This window comes from Lycium barbarum, chromosome 1 (assembly GCF_019175385.1).
Source record: "Lycium barbarum isolate Lr01 chromosome 1, ASM1917538v2, whole genome shotgun sequence".
Classification (NCBI taxonomy): Eukaryota; Viridiplantae; Streptophyta; class Magnoliopsida; order Solanales; family Solanaceae; genus Lycium; species Lycium barbarum.
The window spans coordinates 14,389,013-14,401,301 of NC_083337.1; the positions used below are offsets into that span (position 1 = coordinate 14,389,013).

Below are 12,289 nucleotides of genomic sequence, written 5' to 3' on the forward strand. Positions count from 1 at the left end.
ATTGGAGGGAGCCCGTTTCTGTCGGGAAGTGAGCAGATTGATAGATAAAACTGAAAGGGGGCGGCTACTGGGTGCGCAGTCGAAATGGGTTCTTTGGGAAGCTCCCAATTTGCGCTTTGAAGCCTTGCATCATGGGTATTGACAAAGCTGGTCACAGTCCTGTTTTTAGGTACCCCATCTGCATTTCTTCATCTGATATTCTGATTTACAGGGGCAACGGTGTTGAATAAGATTTTGGAGTTGAAGAAAAGAGTTGAAGCGGTAATAGTAAATCAAGGTGGTGGAGCTGTACTTGTGGCAGAAATGAGTGGCAACAATTTTTATTTATGAAGAAGAAAGAAAAGAAAACAAGAATAAGGAAAAAAAATTAAAATAATGAAAGAAGTAGGAAAATACATTTTCATAAAGAAAAAATTGTATTAAAAAAGAAATTTAATCATTTTTTTGGGTTCCTCACGCTTTTTAAGAGATTGTATGCATCCTCTATGCCAGGTGGCAAACAAAGGAGGTATTAATATCAGTTCGAAGTTGTTTTGGGTTTTTTTTTTTTTTGGGGGGGGGGGGGGGGGGGGGGGGGGTTAATAGGACCCCCCCCCCCCCCCCCGCAAAGTTTAAGTGTCTTCTTGAAACAAAGGTCTTACTTCGGGGGGGTAATTATGTATTCTCTCTTTTATTATTATTATTAAGAGTAGTATGTTTAACACTATGCATATTGTTAACCGAAGCTTCCACGATGTTTTAGTAGCTAAAATGAGGATGACCACTATATCTATCCTAGGATGTAAATATAGTTTAAGAACTTACTACACTAAGCAAGAAGCGCCATCGCTTGGAATGGATTAATCTTATCTTATGATGGCAAAACTATGTTATGGAAAAATAAAACTAAATGTTCATGATTGCAAGAAAGCTTCTCTCACTTTTAGCTCCAATTGGGTGACAAAAGCATGGGCTGCTTGATCCAAGCAAATTGATAGACTACACCTAACCATTATCAATTACATGTTTCATGACCTACACAAAACCATATGTCCAGTCAATGATCCCACCTTTTTTCAATTAAAGACAAGGAGGCATATTCAATAGAGAAGATGAAAGCAATTGTAACCTCAAATAAAATAAGTGGTAGAGCAAAATGATTCCAAAATTGTTCCGCCCGAACGCCTTTTATTGGGTAACATAAAAAATAAGATCCCGTCGAGGGGATTGAACAAAAAATCACAGTGAAGCTCAAAATGAGCAGGAGATATCTGAAGAATGTGTGATGAGTTTGTGTGAACAAAACAAGAGGTAGAATTCGCAGAAAAAATAGAAAGAATGAAAAAGGAAACTTGCCTTGGAGCAATTTGCCTGAGCTAGACAGACACCAACCAATCCAACACCCGAACCAACCTGCTTTTTTAATAGATAAAATACAAGAAATGGCACAAGTGTTATTATATTAATCGACCCGACTACACAACTAAAGAGCATTGCCAACTGACGAACAAAAAAAGGATCAAAAGAAGTAATACTCAATCTTGGAAAAATCCATGAAGATGTAACAAGGAGTTAGACGTTTCAATTTTCCCTAAGACCAATTGCTGAGAAAAAATTTGATAAACTAAGACAAACAGATGGAATACTTCTAAAAGCTATCTCACCTCAAGACAAGATTTGCCTGAGAACACTTCTGGAAAAGAAAGTATGAACTCTGAAAGGAACAGACCTGATGGCCAAATTGAGCACCTGCTTCAACCAAGAAATACAGAGGACAAATTGATCAGCTGTTACACTAGGAATAAAATGTTAGCAAAAATTATGAGATAACAAAGGAGCATAACTTTCACCATATCAGGAAGTTATTGTAAAGCCTCAAATGTATTCGCGCCCACATGAGAATGGTGAGGTCATTGGAATGCATGAACATATTTATGGTACAAGTTCGAAGTGGATTGAAGCAGCTAAGTGGCCAAAGGGAGTTAAAAATCAGATTTGGAATTCTGATCAACTCCCAGGCATCCTCGCGTTGTCCCTCGTGTCAGAATTCTGATCATTCTCCGGCACGCGAAATAAATTTTGTTGATAGCAGCAGCGGAGATGTCAACTTTTACATTCCTCACTTTAATTTGATCAAGCATTGGGAGCTGAGGATTCGTTTGGCTGGGCTTCTTCATTTTCAACAACCCGACCCCGTAGTTAGCATAAAATTCTCGCACAATGACCGGGCAATACTTTCCAGGAGGCTCAGCGAACACCCCCAGCCTATAGAGTCGGACGGTCTCGGCAGTGTTGGGATAAGCCTCGAGACCATCAAACACGAGTCGCCGCTCTTCCCATATACTCCTCTTCAGCTTTCCCCCTCTCTTGTGAGAGAAATGCCATCCTCCTACAGCTTTTTGGACCCTTCAAGCCCAAACCGCAATGCGTCCTTTGGCAGTGTTTTAATCCTCAAAACCAACTTGCGCTTGCCTTGAATTGACTCTAGGGAACACTCGGCATTTGGAGCCAGGGTGTCTGTAGGCTCAGATGAGCCGCTCTCATTCGTAGCTCCCTCATTATCCAACGGCTCACCTGACGCAGGCCCGCTGCCTACGGCCTCCGCACCCTCAGACCCAGCTTCCAATGACTCTTCTTCTCCCTCATTATCCGAGGTAGAAGGAGTCATGGTCTCCGGTTGAGATTTGTAGCCTCCCGAGCCTTCATTGCCGGTATGACCTCATCATCGGTCGTCTCATCCTTAAGGAGATGATCTGTCTCAAGTTTGTCTTGGGCTCGGCCTCAGCCCCTACCAGCTCGGGGCCCAGCACCCCTTCTAACACAATGTTTTGGACCATACCTACAAAAGAGCTTGTGTTAGTCACGGGTCTTGGAAATTAAAGTTAAAAAAAAAACAGAAAAATCCTTTTGGGTTTTTTTTTTTTTTTGGGGGGGGGGGGGAGGAGACAGAACCAACAGAAGTTCCATTTCAAAGTACGAGCGATTTTCACGAACCGTAGCCAATCTTATACGACCTGAATTTATTTATTTTTTACAAATTTGTTTCGGTAACAGCCTATCATCACACGCATTCTTTCCATGGTTTCAATTCCTACGGGGGTTGGGTTACTCAAACTTCCCCCATTTTTTCAAATTTTGACAATTCATTAGTATTCAATTTTGAGCAATTTTGGCGGGCATAACAATATTGGAACCCAAGATACAAATTCATCAATTGAAATGCCCTCCAACCCATTAGGATGCTGATTTCTCGACCCCATGAATTCACAATAGCCCATTATACTCATCCCTATTTAGAAAAATCATGAACCATGGAAATTTTCACTAGAACTCTAGGTAAATCAACACCAAACAATTAAATTACACCCGTATGAGCAAAATTAAAGAGTGAAAGCGTCAACATACCTGTGTATTGATGATATTGTGAAGTATCCTTGAGGAAACATTAGTGAAAAACAAAGAAAAATAACTAGTGACTTGAACAGAGGGTTTTCAGGTATGGTGAAGATGGGTTTTGGTGACAAACTAGGATGTATTTATGGAGATTTAAGGTGGAATTGTAGTGGGTTAATGTAGTATGGTCGTGGGTAGTAATGGAGAGGAGTGGGAGTTAATGGAAGAAGTGGGGAGGAGAAAAGGCGGGGAGGTGCAGCTTTATTTAAAACCCTCTGTTCATTTTTTTTTTTAAGAAGTTATACATGCCGTATAACATTACACGGTCCCTGTAACTTCAAGTTCTTACACTTCCCACTATTTGAGTACATCATTTTTATACAATCACTTATACGGTCCGTGTATACACGGTCCGTGAAAATGATAGTATTTGAATGATGTCCTCAAACAGTGTTCTTGCCAATTTCCTTACCTTCCACGACTGAATTATACGGTCCGTACAATACTATACGGACCGTATAAGTCCATTTTCCTCCAGTTTTTCATCCCGCACCAAAACAAACGTTACCCTATACACACATTATCTAAGTTACAAAAATACAAAAACAACAAAAATTAAATATGAGTTGCCTCCCAAGAAACGCTTGATTTAATGTCATGGCACGACGGTGCCACCCAAATACTCCTGGTCCGAATTCGTTCCCAGATGCTTCAATCGGTACCGATCAACAATTCTATCCAATCAATGCAACCATGGTAGCGCCTCACCCTTTGCCCGTTCACCTTAAATGTCCGAGTTCCATCTCCGGACTTAATTCAATCACCCCATGGGGTGAAACACTTACCGCCTCAAAAGGACCGGACCACCTTGATTTTAACTTGCCCGGTAGCAGCTTCAACCTAGAATTAAACAGCAGGACAGGATCACCCTTGCAGAATTCTCGCTTCAGGATTTTCTTATCATGATACTGCTTCATCCCCTCTTTTTGTACAATGCTGCACTTTCATAGGCCTGATAGCGGAACTCATCCATCTCATTGAGCTGAAACAACCGGAGCTTAGTTGCTTCTTCCCAATCCATGTTTAACTTCTTCAATGCCCACATGGCCTTGTGCTCCAGTTCAACAGGCAGGTGGCAAGCTTTGCCAAAAACTAGCTTGAAAGGCGAAGTCCCAATCGGGGTCTTGTACGCAGTCCGGTAAGCCCATAGAACATCATCAAGCTTTCAAGATCAATCATTGACCGTCTTGGCCAAAATACTCTTGATTTCCCGATTTGAGACTTCCGTAATTAGGAGTTGCACCCCTATGTTTCACACCATACTTCTCTATCAACCCCGCGAAGGCTCTGTTGCAAAAGTGAGAACCACCATCACTGATTATCTCCCTCGAGGTATCGAATCGAGTAAATATGTTTTTCTTTAAGAACCTCATGACACTCTTGGCTTCATTATTAGGTAAAGCCACCGCTTCTACCCATTTCGACACATAATCAACAGCAACCAAGATATACTTCATTCCACAAGAGCTCACGAAGGGCCCCATAAAATTAATACCCCAGACATCGAACACCTCTACTTCCATCAAAAAGTTCATAGGCATCTCTTGCCTCCTTCCTATACTCCCTCGTCTCCGACACTGATCACAAGAACGCACCAACAGATTTGCATCATGAAACAGAGTAGGCCAGTAGTAACTGCATTCAAGAGCTTTAGCAGCAGTCCGATTACCACTATGATCACCCCCAATCGAGGAGTCGTGGCATGCCTTCAGAATCGCCATCACTTCACTCTCGGGAACACAACGCCAAATGATGTTATCAGCGCATTTTCTGAACAAGTATGGCTCACCCCAATAGTATTGACGAGAATCCCCCAAGAACTTCTTTTGGTATGACTTAATCTCCTCAGGAATTATGCCCGTTACCAAGTAGTTGGCAATGTCTACATACCATGGTGCCACCTCCATTGACACCGCCGACACCAGCTCATCTGGAAACGGTCATCAATATCTAGCTCATTTGAAGGTCTCCCTGCTTCTTCAAGCCGAGAGAGATGGTCAGTAACCTGATTCTCAGTTCCCTTGCGGTCTTTCACCTCGAAATCGAATTCTGCAACAGCAGCACCCATCGAATCAATCGCGGCTTAGCTTCTTTCTTTGCCATGAGGTACCTCAATGCAGCATGATCTGTGTATACCACAATTTTGGACCTCAACAGACAGGCTCGGAATTTTTCAAAAGCAAAGACTATAGCAAGCAACTCTTGCTCAGTCACTGTGTAATTCATCTAAGCCGCATTCCATGTTCTGCTGGCATAATATATAGGGTGCATGATTTTATTATGCCTCTGGCCAAGCACAGCACCGATAGCAAAACCGCTCGCATCACACATCAACTCGAACGGCAGAGACCAGTTTGGAGAAACAATAATAGGAGTTGTGGCCAAACGCTCCTTCAATTCATCGAATGCCTTTCGGCACTTCTCATCAAATTCGAACTTAGCCTCGTTTTCAAGAAGCTTACACATCGGGTTGGCAATTTTTGAGAAATCCTTAATGAAACGCCTATAGAAACCAGCATATCCCAAGAAACTCCGGACACCCTTAACTGAGATAGGTGGAGGAAGCTTTGAAATCACATCAATCTTCGCCTGATCGACCTCAATCCCCTTTTCAGAGATTTTATGCCCGAGGGCGATCCTTTCCTTCACCATGAAGTGGAACTTTTCCCAATTCAATACCAGATTAGTCTCCTCACAGCGTTTAAGCACTCGACCCGGATGGTCAAGACAGTCATCGAAAGAATCACCAACCACCGAAAAATCGTCCATAAAAACCTCAAGAAAGTCTTCCACCATATCAGAAAATATCGACATCATACACCGCTGAAACGTAGCCGGTGCATTGCAGAGACTGAAGGGCATCCTGCTGAAAGCGAATGTCCCATAAGGACAAGTAAATGTCGTCTTCACCTGATCCTCAAGGGCAATGTTAATCTGATTGTAGCCCGAATACCCGCTACCCAATCAAGCATCTGATCAATAAAAGACATAGAGAAGTGATCCTTGCAAGTAGCAGTGTTAAGTTTGCGATAGTCCATGCAAACTCTCCAACCTGTCACAGTCCTCATCGGAATTAGCTCATTCTTTGCATTGGGCACCACTGTGATGCTGTCCTTTTTCAGAACACATTGAACTGGTCTCACCCATTTACTGTCAACAATCAAGTAAACCACTCTAGCGTCCAACCACTTGATGATTTCTTTCTTTATGACTTCTTGCATGTTTTCATTCAGTCTCTTTTGATGTTCCACACTCGGCTTGTTGTCCTCCTCTGACTGGATTTTATGCTCACAGATCCCAGAAGGAAATCATAGCAGACATTTAGGGGATTCCTTCTGGGATCTGTGAGCATAAAATCCAATTAGAGGAGGACGGCAAGCCGAGTGTGGAACATCAAAAGAGACTGAATGAAAATATGCAAGAACTCATAAAGAAAGAAATCATCAAGTGGTTGGACGCTGGAGTGGTTTACTCGATTGCTGACAGTAAATGAGTGAGCCCAGTTCAATGTGTTCCGAAAAAAGACGGCATCACAGTAGTGGCCAATGCAAAGAATGAGCTGATTCCGACGAGGACTGTGACATGTTGGAGAGTTTGCATGGACTATCGCAAACTTAACACTGCTACTTGCAGGGATCACTTCTCTATGCCTTTTATTGATCAGATGCTTGATCGGCTAGTGGGGAGGTCTTACTATTGCTTCTTAAACAGGTAATCGGGCTACAATCAGATTAACATCGCCCTTGAGGATCAGGTGAAGACGACATTTACTTGTCCTTATGGGACATTCGCTTTCAGCAAGATGCCCTTCGGTCTCTGCAATGCACCGGCTACATTTCAGCGGCGTATCATGTCGATATTTTTTTATATGGTGGAAGACTTTCTTGAGGTCTTTATGGACGATTTCTCAGTGGTTGGTGATTCTTTCGATGACTGTCTTGACCATTTGGGTCAAGTGCTTAGACGCTGTGAGGAGACTAATCTAGTACTGAATTGGGAGAAGTGTCACTTCATGGTGAAAGAAGGGATCTCCCTTGGGGATAAAATTTCTGAAAAGGGGATTGAGGTCAATCAGGCGAAGATTGCTATGATTTCAAAGCTTCCTCCACCTATCTCAGTTAAGGGTGTCCAGAGTTTCTTGGGACATACTGGTTTCTATAGGCGTTTCATGAAGGATTTCTCAAAAATTGACAACCCGTTGTGTAAGCTTCTTGAAAAAGAGGCTAAGTTCGAATTTGATGAGAAGTACCGAAAGGCATTCGATGAATTGAAGGAGCATTCGACCACAACTCCTATTATTATTTCTCCAAACTGGTCTCTGTCGTTCGAGTTGATGTGTGATGCGAGTGGTTTTGCTATCGATGTTGTGCTTAGCCAGAGACACAATAAAATCAGGCACCCAATATATTATGCATGCAGAACATGGAATGCGGCTCAGATGAATTACACAGTGACTGAGAAAGAGCTGCTTGCTATAGTCTTTGCTTTTGAAAAATTCTGAGCCTATATGTTGGAGTCCAAAATTGTGGTATACACAGATCATGCCGCATTGAGGTACCTCATGGCAAAGAACGAAACTAAGTCGCGATTGATTCGAAGGGTGTTGTTGCAAGAATTCGATTTCGAGGTTAAAGACCGCAAGGGAACTGAGAATCAGGTTACTGACCATCTCTCTCGGCTTGAAGAAGCAGGGAGACCTTCAGATGAGCTAGATATTGATGACGCGTTTCCAGATGAGCTGGTGTCGGCGGTGTCAATGGAGGTGGCACCATGGTATGTAGACATTGCCAACTACTTGGTAACGGGAATAATTCTAGAGGAGATTAAGTCATACCAAAAGAAGTTCTTGCGGAATTCTCGTCAATACTATTAGGGCGAGCCATACTTGTTCAGAACATGCGTTGATAACATCATTCGGCGTTGTGTTCCCGAGAGTGAAGTGATGGCGATTCTGAAGGCATGCCACGACTCCCCGATTGGGGGTGATCATAGTGGTAACCGGACTGCTGCTAAAGCTCTTGAATGCGGTTACTACTGGCCTACTCTGTTTCATGATGCAAATCTGTTGGTGCGGTCTTGTGATCAGTGTCGGAGACGAGGGAGTATAGGAAGGAGGCAAGAGATGCCTATGAACTTTTTGATAGAAGTAGAGGTGTTCGATGTCTGGGGTATTAATTTTATGGGGCCCTTCGTGAGCTCTTGTGGCATGAAGTATATCTTGGTTGCTATTGATTATGTGTCGAAATGGGTAGAAGCGGTGGCTTTACCTAATAATGAAGCCAAGAGTGTCATGGGGTTCTTAAAGAAAAACATATTTACTCGATTCGATACCCCGAGGGCGATAATCAGTGATGGTGGTTCTCACTTTTGCAACAGAGCCTTCGCGGGGTTGATGGAGAAGTATGGTGTGAAACATAGGGTGGCAACTCCTAATTACGGAAGTCTCAAATCGGGAAATCAAAAGTATTTTGGCCAAGATGGTCAATGCAAACAGAACTGATTGGTCCCGAAAGCTTGATGATGCTCCATAGGCTTACCGGACTGCGTGCAAGACCCCGATTGGGACTTCGCAATTCAAGCTAGTTTTGACAAAGCTTGCCACCTGCCCGTTGAACTGGAGCACAAGGCCATGTGGGGGTTGAAGAAGTTAAACATGGATTAGGAAGAAGCAACTAAGCTCCGGTTGTTTCAGCTCAATGAGATGGATGAGTTCCGCTATCAGGCCTATGTAAGTGCAGCATTGTACAAAAAGAGAGGATAAAGCAGTATCATGATAAGAAAATCCTAAAGTGAGAATTCTACAAGGGTGATCCTGTCCTACTATTTAATTCTAGGTTAAAGCTGCTACCGGGCAAGTTAAAATCAAGGTGGTCCGGTCCTTTTGAGGTGGTAAGTGTTTCACCCCATGGGGCGATTGACTTAAGTCCGGAGATGGAACTCGGACATTCAAGGTGAACGGGCAAAGGGTGAGGCCCTACCATGGTTGCATTGATGGGGATAGAATTGTTGATCGGTACCGATTGAAGCATCTGGGAATGAATACTGACCCAGAGAATTCGAACTAGGAGTAACTAGGTGACACCGTCATGCTGTGACGTTAAATCAAGCGCTTCTTGGGAGGCAACTCATGTTTAATTTTTGTTGTTTTTGTATTTTTGTAACTTAGATAATGTGCTTATAAGGTAACGTTTGTTTTGGTGCGGGATGAAAAGTACCGAAAAACTGGAGGAAATTGGACTTATACGGTCCGTACAGACAATACTATATGGACCGTATAATCCAATCGTGGAAGGTAAGGAAATTGGCAAGAACATTGTTTGTAGACATCATTCAAATACGATCATTTTCACGGACAGTATAAGTGATTGTATAAAAATGATGTACTTAAATAGTGGGAAGTGTGAGAACTTGAAGTTACACGGACCGTGTAATGTTATACGGCCTGTACAACTTCTTAAAAAAAATGAACAAAGGGTTTTAAATAAAGCCGCACCTGCCCGCCTTTTCTCCTCCCCACACTTCCGTTAACTCCCACTCCTCTCCATTACTACCTGCGACTGTACTACATTAACCCACTACAATTCCACCTTAAATCTCCATAAATACATCTTAGTTTGTCACCAAAACCATGTTCACCATACCCGAAAACCCTCTGTTCAAGTCACTAGTTATGTTTCTTTGTTTTTCACTAATTTTTCCTCAAGGATACTTCTCAATATCATCAATACACAGGTATGTTGACGCTTTCACTCTTTAATTTTGCTCATACGGGTGTAATTTAATTGTTTGGGTTGATTTACCTAGAGTTCTAGTGAAAATTTCCATGGTTCATGATTTTTCTAAATGGGGATGAGTATAATGGGCTATTGTGAATTCATGGGGTCGAGAAATCAGCATCCTTATGGGTTGGAGGGCATTTCAATTGACGAATTTGTATCTTGGGTTCCAATATTGTTATGCCCGCCAAAATTGCTCAAAATTGAATACTAATGAACTGTCAAAATTTGAAAAAATGGGTGGAGTCTGAGTAACCCAACCTCCGTAGGAATTGAAACAATGGAAGGAATGTGTGTGATGATTGGCTGTTAATGAAGCAAATTCGTAAAAAAAAATTGAGGTCGTATAAGATTGGCTAGATGGCAGGGATCTATTTTATAAGTTGTTATGTGGACCGTATAATACTAATACGGTCCGTGAAAATCGCTCGCACTTTGAAATGGAACCTCTGTTGGTTCTGTCTCGCATAGTCATCACTTTATACGGACCGTATAATTTTATACTAAATTATACGGTCCGTGAAAGACTTATACGACCTACACAAAAAAAAAAATCCAAAAAGATTTTTTTGTTTTCTTTTTTACTTTAATTTCTAAGACCCGTTACTAACAAAGTCGTTTTGTAGATATGGTCCACAAAACATGGTGTCAGAAGGGGTGCTGGGCCCCGAGCTGGTAGAGGCCAAGGCCGAAGCCAAGACAAACCAAAGATAAATCATTACTTAGAGAGATGAGACCTCCGACGATGAGGTCATACCAACAAAGAAGGTTCAGGGGGCTACAAATCCTCAACCCGAGACCATGACTCCCTCCACCTCGAATAATGAGGGCGAAGAAGAGTCATTTGAAGCTGGGTCTGAGAGTGCGGAGGTCGTAGACAGCGGGTCTGCGTCAGGTGAGCCGTCGGATAATGAGGGAGATATGAATGAGAGCGGCTCATCTGAGCCTACAGACACCCTAGCTCCAAATGCCGAGTGTTTCCCAGAGTCAATTCAAGGCAAGCAGGTTGGTTTTGAGGACTAAAACACTGTCGAAGTACGCATTGCGGTTTGGGGTTGAAAGGTCCAAAAAACTGTATGAGGATGGCATTTCTCTCACCAAGAGAAGGGGAAAGCCGAAGAGGAGCATATGGGAAGAGCGGCAACTCGTGTTTGAGGGTCTCGAGGCATATCCTAACACTGCCAAGACCCTCCGATTCTATAGGCTGGGGGTGTTCGCTGAGCCTTCTGGAGAGTATTGCCCGGTCATTGTGCGAGAATTTTATCCTAATTAAGGGGTCGAGTTGTTGAAAATGAAGAAGCCTAGTCAAACGAATCCTCAACTCCCGATGCTAGATGAAATCAAAGTGAGGAATGTAAAAGTTGATATCTCCGCTGCTGCTATCAACAAAATTTATTTCGGGGCCGATTTTCGGGGGCCGGAAAATGAGAAAGAGTATTTAGACAAATTAGAGCGCCAAAATCATAGGACGGTGATTAGATGGGCAGCTGCAGTACTTGCCCATCCAGAGGTAGAATGGGCGAGTAGTCCCAACCGAAAATAGTCAAGGATACACTCAATAGGGAGGCCCGATTCTGGTGGCACCTGATGAGATATAGACTACTGGTGACTTAGAATGACAACACAATCACGGTTTCCCAGACGAAAGCTCTTGCCTCAATGATGAGTCAATACCCGATAAATGTGGGGCGCCTGATAGCTGATGAGATTCGACAAAGAGCACCCCAGTCACAAACCTCGTAGGCATTCCCGTGTTCACGGAGTTGTGCAGAAGAGCCCAGGTTGTTGACATTCCAGACCGGGACCACTGCACCAAGGCCACTCAGTTTGGGATTGGAGGAAGGGTAAGAACGAGGGTGCGGTAGAGATATATATGGCACCACCCACTGGAGATGACAACACTCAGCACGAGTCGAATTTTGGGGCCACGGGAGATGCTACTACTACTGATCCTGCTGTTCCTGAAGCTGGTAGTACTGATGCTACAGCTCAGGCACATGCCATTGACCCTAACACTATCACTGTTGTTGCTGCCACTACTGCTATACCACCACCACCACCACCAGCTGCTGCGCCCGCTA

General features: G+C 43.1%; 1 protein-coding gene across 4 annotated transcripts in view; it reads right to left on the minus strand.

The window, feature by feature from the left end:
- The window catches only part of LOC132632255 (uncharacterized), a 32,735-nt gene that overhangs the window by 9,741 nt on the left and 10,705 nt on the right, over positions 1-12,289 (minus strand). For 3 of the 4 annotated variants that reach the window (XM_060348144.1, XM_060348117.1, XM_060348126.1), the window contains exons 7-8: positions 1,644-1,728; positions 1,336-1,395 (exon numbers count right to left, since the gene is read on the minus strand). In XM_060348144.1, coding sequence (XP_060204127.1) covers positions 1,336-1,395; positions 1,644-1,728 — 145 coding nt within the window. The remainder of the gene's footprint in view (positions 1-1,335; positions 1,396-1,643; positions 1,729-12,289) is intronic. The other variant, XM_060348135.1, reaches the window with a different exon arrangement.